Raw genomic sequence first — 17,573 nt, 5'->3', positions numbered from 1 at the left:
TATCTACACTAAACTAAGGGGGTGGGAGAGTGAGTTAAGCCTCACTTATTGGCTAGCAATAATGTGATTCAAACTCGCCTTTGGCGAGAATTAAACTTAAGATTTCTTACTTGCAAGTGAAGAAGAATATCAATAGATTGTAATATTAAGTGATAACTTTGTTTTATTTACTTGTTTTGTTTTTAAGTACAAATCTTGTGGGTTGTTCGTGGAGCTTGGTGGGCTTAATATAATTACATTAAAAATAGTTATAATTTGAAGTCCGCTACAAATCTTAGTACAAGAACAAAATGTTTATGTACAAGGTTATTTTATTTGCTAACATGGAAGTTGTTTCACGTAATTTGCATTAGGTATTTTTGTGAATTCAAAGATTAGCATGCATATTCCTTTTCTCCTAAATTTTAGACGAACAGAAATAGCTGGACATCTCACGTTAGTTGTTGCAAAATTTGCAAGTTTCGCTTGGGTAGATACTGCAAAACTAATTAAGGCGCAAACTAAACACAGAAACTCATTTACCATTTAGAGCAAGTTCACCCCTCTTTTATTGCGCAAGTAATTGAGTGATTAAATTCTCCAAAACCTACAAAATCCTCTCCACCCGAAGCCCAATCAGTCCAGCTACAATGAAAGGGAAGCAGGCTCGACTGCTCAATCGGGCCACAATTGCCCAACCAAGTGCCTAAGAGAGTGTATGGGCTGTTGGATTTCCCAAATCCGACGGAACGGTTCGTTTTAATCCAAATTTTTTTAAATTAAAAAAAAATCTCAAGAAGACTTGTGCCACGTGACACAATCTGAACTCTTGATTGCAAAAAAAAAAAAAGGTCATCCAACAATCTATATTAATTTTGTTATTAAAAAATGTTTAAAAATTATAAATAAATACAAAAAATAATTAAAATAAAGGAAATATGAACCGTGCGTGACCGCGATTAGATTGTAAGCTCGGATAATAACAAGAAGCGTTACAAGATTGGTTAAAAGTTCTATTTCAAATTAAACATAATATTAATTTTTTAATGTCAATTGCCCGGACAATGCATTTACTAATAAAAATGCACTTGGACAATTATTATTTAATAAAGCAATAACTACCTTTGCACAATTGATGGGGGCAAGTATTGCCTTAATGTGATGGAAGTGGTCTTATACTCACAACAAAGTTTAAAAATAAAAAATGTAAACAATCGATCATTTTCGCTTGAGATTAAGTAAACTCATTGGTTTATATAAAACTTAAAAGAAAAATGCTAAAGAGATTATCATAAAATTGGGTTTTTCATGGACAGCCACCTTATAATTTTGACACAATGTTTTATAATATTGACATAGATATTAATGTTAAACTGTGAGGTGGTAGAGATCCATGGAGAGTCTCATTTTGAGAGAGTCTCTTTAGCATTTCTCAAGTTAAAAAGACTTATTTTTAGCTACGCCATCTGGAAATCTCATTTTGCTCCATGTAACTCAAAAATCGCTATTTTACTTTTTGAAAGTCAAAGTTAGCTCCACTTTGCCCTTGAAATTTGATTTTGATCCCATTTTGTCAGTTGAAACTTGAAAGTCATCTCTATAAAACTCAAAATTCTCTCCATATTGACTTAGATCTATTAATTTCTTATATGGATTTGATTTGGCTCTGACAGGCTAATCAATTTCTTTTTATTTTTTCATCTCTTCAATTTCTTTTAGACTTAATATTCTTTGATTGTTGCATGTTAAAGCATAAAGGAGATTCATGATCAATTTTATTGTACATATGACATAGTCTTATTGTGTGTTTTGGGGTGTTGGGTCCTACCTATGTTTTTGTAGACATTGAAATTTCGGTGGCATAAATGTTAGCCATTGCATTAAGATTACATTTGTAAACATTGAAATTTTGGTGAAATAAATGTTGACCATTGTATTAAAATTACAACCTTCATTCACTTCACCTACATCATACACTAAGTTCACCTACAACATCCACCAAGTTTCACCTACAAACATCCACCAAGTTTCACCAACAACATCCACCAAAATTCACCTACAACATCCACCAAAACAAATGGATGGTGGTGATTCGTTCCCAAAGCCTATAAATAGGCTCCTCCATCAAAGAATCAAGGAAGGAATTCACAAATACATTTCTCTACTCCCAAATTGGAAGAGAATCCCCCAAATCTTTGAAGCTTTGAAACTCTCTTCGTTCTTCGTTCATCGTTCTTCCAAGATCAAGCCCCGACGGCCCTTGGATCAACCATCCACCAATTCAAGATCAAGCCCCGACGGCCCTTGAAGAAAGCACCATCGTTCATCATCCGTTCATCCAAGATCAAGCCCTGACGGCCCTTGGATCAACAAACATCAACAAATCCACACATCCAACCGTTCTTCAAGATCAAGCCCAAAAGCCCTTGAAGATCCGTTCATCACCGTTATTTAAGATCAAACCTTAACGACCCTTGAAGAAACACTCATCCTCAAGATCAAGCCCCAACGGCTCCTTGAAGATCCGCTTAAATCCACCTTCAAAGATCAAGCCCACGGCCCCTTGAAGAAACTTTCAACAGTTCATCCAAGATCAAGCCTCGACGGCCCTTGAATCAACGAAACATCCACAAATCAACACCTTACGGAGATCGAATCAGAGGATCAAATTAGAGAGAGATTGTAACCCAAAATCATCAAACACAAATATTATTTTGTGCACGTTGTTCTTGTCTCTTTCGTTTCAGGAATTTTCCGTGTTCACAAATTGGCACGCCCAGTGGGACCATCTCTACCTCTCATCTCTTTCTCCGTTCAAGAAATTCGAGCACACTTCCAAAATCAATGGCATCAAGGAAGGCTCAAGCTGTTCCCACAACTAACACGAAGAACAAGAGCATCATTACCGCAGGCGGTGCCATTTCAGGCATCGTAACTCGAAGCAAGGCAAGAGCTTTTGTTGCCTCCTCTTCCACCCCTACATCAACCCTGCCAAAGGAACAAAAGTACCCGAGGTACGAACCTGTGATCACCCTGGCCTCGCTAAGGGCACCAAGGGAGGAAAGCCCGAAGAAGTACTCCGAGTCTTTGTTTTCCGATGTTGACTCAAGCGACAACATATCCATGCAAGTTATGGCTACCGGAGCAACTTCAATCGATGAGCAGCTGGCTCAGATGAATGAAGCAATTGCAAGGTTAACCCGAACTGTGGAAGAAAAAGACTTACAAATTGCAGCACTCGTCAACCGACTGGAGGCGCAGGATGACGAGAAACCCAACCCGAAGATTGATCATCTGAAGAAGGAAGACGACGAAGAAGACGAGCCCCCGGTGAAGAAAATCGATGTGAAGCCGGAGCCAGACCAAGCAGCGGCACTTATAGGATCTCTTTCTATCCAGCAGCTGCAAGAGATGATCACCAACACCATCAAGGCGCAGTATGAAGGAAGCTCACATGATTCCGTACTATACTCAAAGCCCTACTCCAAGAAGATTGACGCTTTGAAGATGCCGAAGGGTTATCAGCCACCAAAGTTCATGCAGTTCGATGGAAAGGGAAACCCAAAGCAACATGTCGCACATTTCGTCGAAACCTGCAACAATGCAGGGACGGAGGGAGATTACCTCGCCAAGCAGTTTGTGCGCTCGTTAAAAGGAAACGCCTTTGAGTGGTACACAGACCTGGAGCCCGAGTCCATCAACAGCTAGGAACAGTTGGAAAGGGAATTCCTCAACCGCTTCTACAGTACCCGCCGCACTGTGAGCATGCTGGAGCTGACGAGCACGAAACAATGGAGGGAAGAACCAGTCATGGACTACATCAACCGATGGCGTAATCTAAGCCTCAACTGTAAGGACAGACTCTCCGAGATTTCTTCAATCGAGATGTGCATCCAGGGCATGCAATGGGGTTTACAATACATCCTTCAAGGTATCAAGCCACGGACTTTTGAAGAATTAGCCACCCGTGCCCACGACATGGAACTGAGCATCGCCCACCATGGAAAGAATGAGCCAATCACCGATTTCAAAAGGGATAAGGTGTTTACTTCAAGAGCAAACAATCATGGGAAAAAGCCCGCCAATGAAGCTTTTACCACCAAAACCATCCCTATCAAGACCTCGTCCGCACTCGTCAAAATCTTCTTCAATAACAAAGCAAATGAGATAAAAAGAAGTGAGCCTTCCCACACCCAAGATAGGTACAAAAACACTTTGAGGGAACTGGAGCAGAAGGTATACCCTTTTCCGGACTTTGACATGGATGCAATGCTGGACGACTTGCTGGAGAAGAAGGTGATTGAGTTGCCTGAATGCAAACGCCCTGAAGAGATGAATCGTACCAACGATCCCAAGTACTGCAAGTACCATCGTATCATGGGTCATCATGTGGGCAAATGTTTCATCCTAAAAGAACTCATCATGAAGTTGGCACAGCAAGGGCGGATTGAGCTCGCCCTAGAAGACACAGCCGCAACGCATACCACTACGATCGTGTTCGGGTCCTTTGATCCCGTGCCTCTTCAAGAAATACCCGACCATTCCTATCAATGTACAAGCTACACGGCACCTTCTGCACAACCATCATTGGGGGCAAACGACCAGGATGCACCTATCGATGATGAAGAATGGTGGACATTGGTGACCTATAAGAAGACGAGCAAGCCAAGACCACAAGTTATAAAGCCAAAGAGGGAGCAACCGAGAAAGCATCGTCGCCGCAACAATAGGAAGCCTAAAAGAAGTATAAGAGCTGCTAAGTCAACATATGCTGGGGAACCTATGGAGCAAGAGCCACGTATTCCTGTCTCCTTGCACGAATACTTCCCAGAGGACTTCTTCCAACAGTGCACTATCACTGCATGTCACATGGTCGAAGTAGAAATGGAAGAACCCTCAAAAGGCAAAGTTGTCACCACTGAGGGGGAAAAGACTCTTACAACTGAAGAAGGTATGCCAACACACTTTAGCATCGAGGGAGCGCTCCGGTTGCCAAAAAAGATGCGAAAAGCACTGGCAGCGGTCTTGGCAAGTTCCGACGACCATGAAGTGCAAGAAAGCAAGAATGAAAGCTTGAAGCTTCAACCACATGAATGTGCCACATGCTGTGCCGCCGAGGACGCAATCCACTTCACCGACGAAGACTTGCTGCTAGGATCCAAGCCTCACAACCGACCTCTCTTCATCTCTGGTTACGTAAGGGAGCACAAAGTCAGCCGCATGCTTGTGGATGGCGGATCAGCCATAAATATCATACCAAAGTCAACAATGACCACAATCGGCATCAAGGTGGATGAACTATCCCTAAGCCGTCTACTAATCCAAGGTTTTAACCAAGGAGGACAAAGAGCGATGGGCATGATCCGAGTAGAGATGACCATTGGTGAACTCAAGTCAAGCACAATATTCCACGTGATTGATGCAAGAACTTCCTACAGTTTGCTCTTAGGAAGACCTTGGATCCATGCGAATGGAGTAGTACCGTCCACCCTTCACCAATGCTTAAAATTTTACCGAGAAGGAGTAAAGGTGATCTATGGCGACACCAAGCCATTCACCGAAGCCGAATCACATTTCGCAGACGCCAAGTTCTACATGGATGAAGACATGGTGCCCGAAACTCTTCCAAAAGAGATCAAATCCATGGGCAAAGCAACACCTAAAAAACAGGAGTGGCAAGCCGTGCCCAAGAAGCAAGAAGAAGAAGCTATGCCATCTTTAAGCAAAAATGACGATGAGCTTGCTAAACCTGCAACAACCAGAGGGAATAGGACGCCTTCAAATGGACCAAACATACCCGTTTTTCGATACATCCCAACGTTGAGAAGAAAGAATGGTCAATCCCCGTTTGAAACTGCAGCAAGCAAAACCGATACACAGCGGCACATGGATAATGTAAAGTTGCTCAAAACAAATGCAGTTTTGCCTCTGACACAGCTAAGCGACATTAAGGTTGCAAGGCCATCACAAGGCTTCATAAAAGGCCTGCCAAAGGGGGTAGAACCAAGCTTTCTCCCAACCAAGAGGACCGAAGAAGGTTTTGATCCAAACGCCTACAAACTCATGTCGAAAGCTGGGTACAACTTCACCTCCTCTGCAAATTTGGGAAAGAAGGATTTGAATACCATAAAAGACAACGAACGTGATCTTACTAAAACTCAGAAGAAGTTGGAAAAGCATGGTTACGGGGTCAACAACAACAAAGCTGGACTTGGCTTCACACCAAATGCACCGGTGAAGATCTCCAGCAAGGCAAAAAATGCTAGCGCTCAACACATCAGTGTGAGCATTATACAAGATAAAGAGGAGCCTCGAACTGCCCCTCAGACGTCAGTATTCGATAGAATGAATCGTTCAAGGACCAGAGTTTCGGCACCTAAACTCATTGGTGGTTAAAACAGAACTTCCGTCTTCAAAAGGCTTAACACGTCAGTATCTCGAAGCTCTGTTTTCAAAAGGTTATCGAAACCTAAGAAGCAAAGCGATACGACTAGCTTTCCTCCACGACAGTCAGTTATGAAAAGACTTGGAGAAGCCAAAGAGCCTTCCAAAAGGAGAAAGACAACACCAGAAGTAGAAAAGATCGATCGTCTGGCAGAAAAGGATGATGTTCGAAGTTCCATTCCTTCAAGAATGAAGCGCCAAGCAATTTTAGAGGTTAACACAGTTGGATCACTGAAAGTGAAAAGGCGCACCATCATCCACACTGGACAATCTTCATGCCAACAAGCTCGATACGTCAACACCGAAGAAAAGGCCTAAGACGTCTTCCACATCACAATCCAAGAAGGTGAAGAAGATGAAATCCTCGAGGAAGATGTTATTGCAGCACCGTCACAACTCGAAGATGGGGGGCAAGCCACAGTTGACGATCTCAAAGAACTCAACTTAGGCACAAGTGAGGAACCAAAGCCTATCTTCGTAAGTGCATTACTAAGTGCAGACGAAATAGAGAAGTATTACCAGCTGCTATTAGAGTACAAGGACGTCTTTGCTTGGACCTACAAGGAAATGCCCGGCCTCGACTCTATCATTGTTGTGCATCATCTTGCAGTCAAGCCTGGAACACGACCAATAAAGCAAACTCAAAGACGCTATCGATCCGAGCTCATCCCACAAATCGAGGCTGAGATTGACAAGTTGATCGAAGCAGGCTTCATTCGAGAGGTGCAATACCCTAAGTGGATCTCTAACATCGTCATAGTTCTTAAGAAATCTGGACAAATACGTGTTTGCGTAGACTTCCGAGACCTCAATGATGCTTGCCCAAATGATGACTTCTCATTGCCAATCATTGAAATCATGGTGGACGCGACCACTGGCCATGAGGCACTATCATTCATGGACGGCTCTTCTGGATACAATCAAATTCGTATGGCTCTTGAAGATAAGGAACTAACAGCCTTCCGCACTCCAAAAGGTATCTACTGCTACAAGGTGATGCCCTTTGGCCTGAAGAATACTGGAGCTACATATCAACGCGCAATGCAGAAGATCTTCAATGACATGCTACACAAGAATGTAGAATGCTATGTAGACGATGTGGTGGTCAAGACAAAGAAAATACCAGATCACTTGAAGGATTTGCGAGTAGTGTTCGAAAGGTTGCGAAAATACAACCTTAAGATGAACCCGTTAAAATGTGCATTTGGCATCACATCTGGAAAGTTCCTCGGCTTCATTGTCAAGCATCGTGGCATTGAAGTGGACCAATCAAATATCAAGGCCATTCAAAGCATGCCCGAGCCAAGAAACCTGCACGAGTTGAAAAGTCTACAAGGACGGCTAGCCTTCATCAGACGCTTCATCTCCAACCTTGCAGGGCGTTGTTAACAGTTCAGTCGACTCATGAAGAAAGATGTTCCATTCGTATGGGACAAAGCATGCAACAATGCTTTTGAAAGCATAAAGAAGTATTTATCAAGTCCACCTGTCCTGGGGGCACCTGTACCAGGAAAACCGCTCATATTGTACATCGCTGCTCAGGAAAGTTCAGTTGGAGCACTCTTGGCACAGGAAAACGAATCCCAGAAAGAATGAGCGCTCTACTACCTCAGTCGAACGCTCACCGGCGCTGAGTTGAACTACTCCCCAATAGAAAAAATGTGCCTTGCCTTGATGTTTGCCATCCAAAAGCTTAGACATTACATGCATGCTTACACCATCCACTTGGTTGCTAAAGCTGACCCGGTCAAATATGTCATATCCAAGCCAGTTTTGACAGGACGACTAGCTAAATGGGCATTGCTTCTCAATCAATACGAGATCATCTACGTCCCAGCTAAAGCCATCAAAGGACAAGCGCTAGCAGACTTCCTTGCCGACCATCCAATCCCAGCCAATTGGAAAATCTCAGACGACTTGCCTGACGAAGAGGTGTTCTACATCGACATATTTCTGACATGGACGATGTTCTTCGACGGATCTGCACGAGCAGACGGAACGGGAGCAGGAGTAGTATTCATGTCGCCACAAAGGCAAATACTACCTTATTCATTCCAACTAAGCGAATTATGCTCCAACAACGTCGCTGAGTACCAAGCACTGATCATCGGGCTCCAAATGGCAATCAACATGGAAATCATAGCCCTTGAGATATATGGCGACTCCAAGCTCATAATCAATCAACTTTTGACTGAATATGAGGTTAGGAAAAATGATCTCGTCCCATACTTCTGGCTGGCAACGCAATTGCTACAAAGATTTAAGGTCGTAACACTAGAACACGTGCCAAGAAAAGAGAATCAAATGGCAGACGCTCTCGCCAACCTAGCCTCGAGCATAACGTTAGGAGAAGACGAAGCCACAAACGTGCCAGTCTGCCAAAGATGGGTAATCCCGCCTGTCACTGAAATGGTACTAAGTGATACAAATGTTATTTCCATACTTCCGGTCAACGTTGAAGAATGGAGACAACCGCTGATCAACTACTTGGAGCATGGAATACTCCCAGATGATCCAAAACACCATTCTGAAGTACGTCGACGAGCGCATCGCTTCCTCTATTACAAAGGGACACTCTACCGGCGATCTTTTGAAGGAGTACTTCTGAGATGCTTAGGCGAGGAAGAAGCCAATCAAACCATGGAAGAAGCACACTCAGGAATATGTGGAGCGCATCAGTCCGGACCGAAGCTTCATTTCCAGCTCAAAAGAATGGGTTACTACTGGCCAAGCATGGTAAAGGACTGCCTAGAACACGCCAAAAGGTGCCAAGCCTGCTAATTTCACGCCAACTTCATACATCAACCGCCTGAACCATTACACCCTACAACTACTTCATGGCCATTCGATGCATGGGATTAGACGTAGTAGGACCAATTGCGCTAAAGTCATCTGCAGGAGAAGCTTACATCCTGGCTGCAACAGATTACTTCTCAAAGTGGGCTGAAGCCATACCCCTGAAGGAAGTCAAAAAGGAAACTGTCGTCCGTTTCATCAAGGAACATATCATCCACCGATATGGCGTGCCTCGCTACATTGTCACTGACAACGGAAAACAGTTCTCCAACCGACTCGTGGACGAGCTCTACGAGAAATACAAGTTCAAGCAGCACAAATCCTCCATGTATCATGCTCCGGCCAACGGTCTTGCAAAAGCATTTAACAAGACATTGTGCAACCTCCTGAAGAAGGTAATTGGCAGAACAAAGAAAGACTGGCATGAAAGAATAGGCGAAGCACTTTGGGCATACAGGACGACATATAGAACACCTACCCAAGCTACACCTTATTCTCTCGTATATGGCGTGGAAGCTATTCTACAGCTCGAAAGTCAAATCCCCTCGCTAAGGATGGCTCTTCAAGAAGGCTTGACTGATGAAGAGAATGCAAAATTGCGCCTTCAAGAGCTGGAAGCCCTGGATGAGAAAAGACTCGAAGCCCAGCAACACTTGGAGTGTTATCAAGCACGACTCTCCAAGGCCTTCAACAAGAAAGTCTTCCCTCGTTCTTTTCAAATGGGAGATCTCGTCCTTTCATTGCGTAGGCCTATCATCACAACTCACAAGACAAAGAGCAAGTTCACGTCAAAATGGGATAGACCATACGTAATACAAGAAGTCTACACCAATGGCGCCTACTTAATCATGGTGGAAGACGGCTTGAAGACGGCTTGAAGATCGGCCCTATCAATGGCAGATTCTCGAAGCGCTACTACCCTTGAAAGGCGACAACTCATGCTCTTTGTTCGCACGAGCCTAAACTGCATGAACCAAAGCTCCTGGCCCGCAAAAGCATAAACTGTGTACGGCAAAATCATCATCAAAATTACTGTTAAATTCATCACTAATTTGAACTACGTTATGGCTTGATCTCTTCTTTGGAAGGGTACGTAGGCGGCTCGAACATTCAATTTCAAGTTCAGTCATATCAAAATAAAAAAAAAATATAAAAGTTTTATTAAAGAAAGTCAATTTTATTACAAAAGAATAAATAAATAAATACATATGTTATTATGTATTTACAAAAAAAATAATAATAAAATCAAATTTACAAGAGGGGATCTTCAAGGATGATCAGGTGTCGCCTCACCACTCGGCAGAGCTCCAGAAATGAGAGGCGCCGGAGGTTGACTGTTTGAAGCCACACCACTCGGCGGAACTCCAGGAAGAAAAGGAGCCAAAGGTTGATCATTTGGAGCTTCATTACGCGGTACAGCCCCAAAAGACGAAGGCAAATGCTGCTGGAACAAACCCACAAACCTCTGATGATCAAGTAAAATATGACCATCAGATTCCTGCATCTGGTTAATCTTCCTCTTCATGTTTGTCGCATAGCTATGTGCGAGCTTATGCAACTGTTTATTCTCCTGCTTGAGCCCTCTAATCTCCTGTTTGAGACTCATCACTTCAGCCACCAATGATTCAACTTGACGGGTTCGAGTAAATAGGCGTTGGGCCATATTAGACACAGAACCTGCACACTGCACACTGAGAGCCAGAGAATCCTTAACAGCCAACTCATCAGACCGTTTGGAAAGTAGTCTATTATCTCTGGGAGTGACAAGGTTTCGGGCCACCACCGCAGCGGTCATATCATTCTTCACCACCGAATCCCCAACGGTAAGAGGACCAGTAGGGGATATGAAGGATGGGCGCCATATGTTATCTGGAGAAGACGGGACTACCTCTTCACCAAGGTTCAAATCAAAACGACGGTCGGAGGGTCCAGACATTTTCAAAGGTGTTGAAGAAAGAAGAGTTTGGACAAATCAAGATCTTAGAAGTGCAAGAAGGGAGTTTCTACAAGCGAAAATTCAAGTGTGCTTTGAAACGAACTGCGTGCCTCTATAAAGATCAACACTCGACGGGATTTCAAAGATCGAAGAGGTGAGCTCAGAATTCGAAGAGGCCAATTCAAAAATCAAAGAGGCAAACTCAAAAATCGGAGAAGCATCTTGCTTTTCCAGACGCATTAGCACCCGTCACGCGCAAACTCAGCTTTGCGGAAATCACGGGCAATTTGTTAAAGCGCCAATCCCAGATATCGAAGAGGCGCCAGTCTTTTTCAGCCTCGTCAGCACCCGTCACGCGCAAACTCAGCTTTGCCGAAATCACGGGCAATTTGTCGAAGCGCCGATCCCAGATATCGAAAAGGCGCCAATCTTTTTCAGCCTCGTCAACACATGTCACATGCACACTCAGCTTGACGAAAATTATGGACAATTTGTTGAAGATTTCTGATAAAGAAGAAAGCACGTGAAGCCATACTGATCAACCATGCATTGGTTGCCGACACGAGTAAAAGAATAGTACCTCTGCAGGTACTAAAGAATTTCCTATAACTATCCACCTTCACCCTCCATAGCAAGGCAGACATACATAACCTTTCTTCATCTCCGAGAATGCCTTCCCAACGAAGCCTCTCGAGTCACTCAGTGTTTCTTATTCCTTGGGGTACCTCTGCAAACAAATGACACCAAAGCAAAAGTATCTCATATCACCAGGGTAGAAAGCAAGAGTATCTCATATCATGCGTTCTCCCTGTCCTTTCCTTTTTCCTTGTTCTTACCTACAAAGACAAGGATAAAGAAAACAATATGTCTGAAGAAACAAGCAGAGAAGAATGCAGCCTGCACAGTCAGCTCAGCAGAAGGAGTCTGAGCTGAAGAACTCGATAAGATGCTACATTCTACCAGAAGAATAGATAAGACAAGGGAAAACGATACATTGAAGCATGTGGAGACAAGCACAACAAAGCACGTGTCGATTCATCCGCTACTTCTTCAAAATCAAAAGTATCTCATATCATCAGGTTTGCAATCACTTTGGGTGGAGGGCTCGTTTTGACCTTCAAATTCTTGGGTCGACTTGCTAGGCGTTGTGGGCTGCATGTGCCGTTTCACCACCCTTGAATCAAGTCCTTAAAGATCAAGTCACCAACTGGAAGAAGAGCCCATCAATCTTGAAGATCATACCGTTGACCAAACTGCTCAGGTGTGAATTAGAAAGATTGAACAAAGCAACAAGTCGTCACCTTCACCTCGTGCCTGCTTGCCATGTGTTCGAGTCAACCTTCAAGAATCAAGCATCAACGGCCCTTGAAGAAGTTTCCGACCAAATTCAAGATCAAGCCTCGACGGCCCTTGAGGAAATCACAAGTCCGATTCAAGATCAAGCGTCCACCATATTTGAATCAAATCCAGTTCAAGAATAAGCTGTGGAAAATCAACAATTAGAGGAATCCAAAAAATCCTCCAACCCAGTTCAAGATCAAAGCTGTGGAAAGTCAACAAAGCGCAAAAACAAATACGTGCCGATTCATCCACTACCAAAGCCAAAGATCATCTACCACATAAAGCTCCTTGTGGTCCAATTTCAACCTTCAAGATCAAGCCTCGACGGCCCTTGAAGAAATTTCAAACAAAGTCCAAGAATAAGCCTCAACGGCCCTTGAAGAAATCTCCAGCCCAATTCAAGATCAAGCATCGATGGGCCTTGGATTGACAACTACATTAAGGGACTTCAAAACGCATCTCCTACATGTAACAAGCACATGTATACAACGCGCCTTAAAGTGGGGGCATTTGTAGACATTGAAATTTCGGTGGCATAAATGTTAGCCATTGCATTAAGATTACATTTGTAAACATTGAAATTTTGGTGAAATAAATGTTGACCATTGTATTAAAATTACAACCTTCATTCACTTCACCTACATCATACACTAAGTTCACCTACAACATCCACCAAGTTCACCTACAACATCCACCAAGTTTCACCTACAACATCCACCAAGTTTCACCTACAAACATCCACCAAGTTTCACCTACAACATCCACCAAAATTCACCTACAACATCCACCAAAACAAATGGATGGTGGTGATTTGTTCCCAAAGCCTATAAATAGGCTCCTCCATCAAAGAATCAAGGAAGGAATTCACAAATACATTTCTCTACTCCCAAATTGGAAGAGAATCCCCCAAATCTTTGAAGCTTTGAAACTCTCTTCGTTCTTCGTTCTTCCAAGATCAAGCCCCGACGGCCCTTGGATCAACCATCCACCAATTCAAGATCAAGCCCCGACGGCCCTTGGATCAACAAACATCAACAAATCCACACATTCAACCGTTCTTCAAGATCAAGCCCAAAAGCCCTTGAAGATCCGTTCATCACCGTTATTCAAGATCAAACCTTAACGGCCCTTGAAGAAACACTCATCCTCAAGATCAAGCCCCAACTGCTCCTTGAAGATCCGCTCAAATCCACCTTCAAAGATCAAGCCCACGGCCCCTTGAAGAAACTTCCAACAGTTCATCCAAGATCAAGCCTCGACGGCCCTTGGATCAACGAAACATCCACAAATCAACACCTTACGGAGATTGAATCAGAGGATCAAATTAGAGAGAGATTGTAACCCAAAATCATCAAACACAAATATTATTTTATGCACGTTGTTCTTGTCTGTTTCGTTTCAGGAATTTTTCGTGTTCACAGTTTTAGAAGATGAATTTTAAGGAGAATAGAGAGCTCATAACTCAAAATTGATCGAATTTTGAATTTCAAGAAGTGAAGTGGTGACTTAAAAATAAAATCCGCAATGCAAATGCAACACTTGAAATATTGTTCCCTGCTTTTATTTGGCCAGCTGCTGCTATATGATTTTAAGCTCCTGAATCTTACCGGTTGCAGGTTGAGATGGTTTGGGGGAGTGGTGCTGCGAGTGCGAGTGCGAGTGCTTGCTCTCTTCCTCTTCTTGAAGTTGAAATTCTGAGCCACAATCGCAAGCCCTTATTCCTCCACTCCGATTCTCACCCTCTTACACTCAGACGGCGACGCTCCTCAACTCTCACCAATTATTCCACACCCTCTTCCTCCTCCTCCTCCTCCTCCTCCTCTAAACTTCAACTTTCACTTTGTTTCCAACCCTACAAAACCAAAGATTCATTAACAACTTTGCCGCAAAAAGCACTTGTGGGTTTTGTTGTTCTTGGGTCAGTTTTCTTTGCTGGGTTTGGCTGTTTCAAATGGGCAGCTGTGTCACGAGCTGCTCAAACTACTCCAAATCTGGAGGACAAGATAGAGACTACCCACCAAGGGAAAACTGAGGAGGAGGAGGAGGAGCAAATGTACCACAAAATTCTGGTGGACGACCCAAAAAATGTTGGTGCTTTGAAGGTTGTTTTGTATGGGAAACTGAGGAGAGGGAAGGCAGAGGAGGCTGTCAGCTATGTGGAGAGGTTGATTGAGCTTGAGCCGCACGAGCTTGAATGGAGGCTAATGCTGCCTCTTTGTTATGAGATCATGGGCCAACTCACTTGTGCTAAAACATTGTATCAGCAAATCTTGGAGGACAGGCCTTTTTTGCTCAGAGCTTTGCATGTATGCCATTGCTAATCGATACTGCCTTCTGGGGCTTTGTATACATTTATTATTACTTATGTTCAGATAGTTGATTGATCTTATAATTATATATATTTTGATTACTTAATGAGGTTGGATGGATCATAGTAATAGGCACGTATCCCTTTAAACTCAAAATTGAAGGATTGGCGTATTGTTGAATTGGCTCAGTGGATGAATCAAACTTTGTGCTGGCTGCTGTGTCTTTGGTTTTCATAAGAATTGCACGTAAATTACGTTCTATTTCTAGTTCGTTTCGTATTTCTGTTTTTCTAATTTAGAATTTAGAGGGATTTTAGAGTAAGAAACAACTTTTATTTCTAGTTCCATCTGTCTTTTTCTTGTTAACTGCATTGCTTCATTTTGTCTCATCACCGTTTCGGGCTTGGTGTTAGAAGTTGAAACATTCTACTTTACGAGTTGATCCTCTTTGTTGGGTTTCCGTTGAAACCTTATTTCAACAGATATATCTAGTTCACTGAGTATTTGCGTTTTCAGTTACCTAACTGGTATTCAACTTCGACCACATTAAAATTGTGGCATAATCAATGACGGTGTAGTCAGAATATTGATAGTTCACTATTGTTCTACAGTAGCCTATGTTTCTTTGCTTGAGAAACTGAAAACCTTACTGATCTTCTCTTTGTTCAGGGTCTGGCATTGGTTATGCACAAAAACCATGAAGGTCCAGCGGTTTTTTCAATGCTTAATAATGCTTTAGAAATTGCGCGGCATGAAAAAAGAGTTGTTGAGGAGAGGAATATAAGAATTCTGATTGCACAGATGCATGTTATAATGGTAACTGATAAATCTGTCCAAACCCTCATTTTCTAAACTCGTTAACTGGAGAGGGTGTGGTTATTGGGATGTCCTATGAAATTATCACTCTATGAAAGTTCTTGAATTGTATTTGAGAGCATAAATTCATTGTTCAAATTGAATTCTTGTAGGTAAAACCTATTGTTATCTGTTGCCACTTATGTTGGCGGAAATCAGAATTAATATGGTCTGTTTACAAACTTTGTGACTTTTGTATGCATTTATGCATTTTAGGGAGAACTGGAAGAAGGCTTGAATAAATTCCATGATCTGGTCAATGCAGATCCACGAGATTTTCGGCCTTATCTTTGTCAGGTGAGTTCATCACATCATTCACTTGCTTCTGCTTGTTTTTCTTTGGTTTTCCTTAAAACTTATAGTTGACTGGTATCCTAACAATCTAACAACTTTAGCTTTTAAAAACATTGGGACAAAAAAATTTACCATGTATCATACCAAGGGATCCCAAGTTCACCTGGAACTGCAACCTCCCAGTTGATTTTGAATTTATGAGTAAAGCAGTCTAAGGGTATGGGACTGGGAGTCACATGTGAGGAAATGTTGGATTATAAGACAATAGTTGACCTACATTCTAACAACTTAATCTTTCAGGAATACCGGTAAACCAACAAAATTAATAGTATCTAATATGAGATATTATTTCTCCCAGTGACTGATAGCTATCGTCCTTGAGCGACATATAATTTCATGTTGGTTCGTTTTAGCTTAACAGCCTGCTACCTATGTGCAATGGAGCACCACAAATTTGTCTCTGCATTACGGTTGTTAAGACAATAGATTGGGTTGCAGGATCAATGAGTGCTCGAAGAAGGCACTCCACCCTATACGTATTTGCTTTGTCAAGCATTTCCAAAGTTGTACTAGCTTAGATACAAACTGTATTTTCAGAATCAAGAAAGAAAAATCACTTTAACAACGCTACCCCTCCCATGTCTCATTTAGGTCTATCTTTTGCAGAGATTAGTCCAATTAAACACAGAAGTTGTGGCAAGAGACGAGTCATGCTTTTTTTTCTTTTTTTTTTTTTACTAGTTTGAGGAATTATTCTGTTGGACTTGTTAAAGAGGGGAAGTTTTGCTTTCTGTTATATGGTTCTTTCCCAAGTATACTGTAATCCTACTTGAATGCATGGACACTGGAATGCATGAACACTGGAATAAGCTTGAAAAGTCAGTGTGCAATGCACGTTGCACATTGAGTGTATGGGATAAAATCATAGAACTAATGGTCGTTAAACAGAAAGAGAAACAAAAAGTGGTGCTTTCAGAAGTGCAATGATTACTAACTAGTTGGCATGTGTCTCAGGGAATTATCTACAGTCTACTAGATCAGAAAAAGGAAGCTGCAGAACAGTTTGAAACATATCGGGCTTTAGTGCCTGAAGAATCTCCACAAAGGGGATTTCTTGATGATGTTGTGTTGGCAGCAGCCAACAACAAATCCGGGGAACAGTTTAAGAAGGATTTTCATAAGGAGTTCTCATACCGGAAGTGATGATTGCACTTTTATATCTGGGATCTGTGGCAATTATACATTTAACTGCTGAGTATCCTTCATATACCAGGGCTGGGTTCGGTTGCATTCAACTGGATTTGAGATTGCTTGGGCTGCCACTATCCTCTTCCTAATCCCACAACTTGCACTTGTAATGCAGGTACTAAAATGTTTCCCGTTGATTGGCGATTCAGTAGCTTTTGGAAACATGACAAGCTCCAACTGTTACTATTGTCAGAAAATTTGGTTTCTTCATATGCATCTTGTAGGTACACTTGAAATTAACTGATGTTTCTAACGTGTGATACTTGATGTACAATTTGGTCGAATCTCACTTTTAAACTTTACTTTTAGATGTAACGTTCTTTCTTTCCAATTTCTTAGTAACATTCTAACGATAAATTTAATTCAGTGAG

The 17,573-nt window shown here is 42.3% G+C and overlaps 1 protein-coding gene and 1 long non-coding RNA gene across 3 annotated transcripts; one reads left to right on the top strand and one right to left on the bottom strand.

The window, feature by feature from the left end:
* Positions 1-13,021: 13,021 nt before the first annotated feature.
* Positions 13,022-13,396, bottom strand: LOC126605391 (uncharacterized). Its single transcript, XR_007616937.1, has 2 exons — positions 13,202-13,396; positions 13,022-13,156 (listed from the first exon to the last, which is right to left on the bottom strand). It is a non-coding gene; the product is annotated as an uncharacterized LOC126605391 (long non-coding RNA).
* Positions 13,397-13,891: 495 nt separating this feature from the next.
* LOC126605390 (protein SLOW GREEN 1, chloroplastic) lies at positions 13,892-17,533 on the top strand. Of its 2 annotated transcripts, XM_050272773.1 has the most exons (4): positions 13,912-14,802; positions 15,475-15,621; positions 15,877-15,957; positions 16,969-17,533. In XM_050272773.1, exons 1-4 carry the CDS (start codon positions 14,119-14,121, stop codon positions 17,155-17,157), a joined length of 1,101 nt encoding a protein of 366 aa, XP_050128730.1. In that variant the 5' UTR covers positions 13,912-14,118; the 3' UTR covers positions 17,158-17,533. The 2 variants fall into 2 exon arrangements, with proteins under 2 accessions (XP_050128731.1, XP_050128730.1); XM_050272774.1 differs by lacking the exon at positions 15,475-15,621 and having other exon boundaries at positions 13,892-14,802.
* Positions 17,534-17,573: the final 40 nt, after the last annotated feature.

This window comes from Malus sylvestris, chromosome 15 (genome assembly GCF_916048215.2).
Source record: "Malus sylvestris chromosome 15, drMalSylv7.2, whole genome shotgun sequence".
Lineage (NCBI taxonomy): Eukaryota > Viridiplantae > Streptophyta > Magnoliopsida > Rosales > Rosaceae > Malus > Malus sylvestris.
The sequence above is the reverse complement of the archived record's forward strand: the minus strand, read 5'-3'. Positions and strand labels throughout refer to the sequence as shown.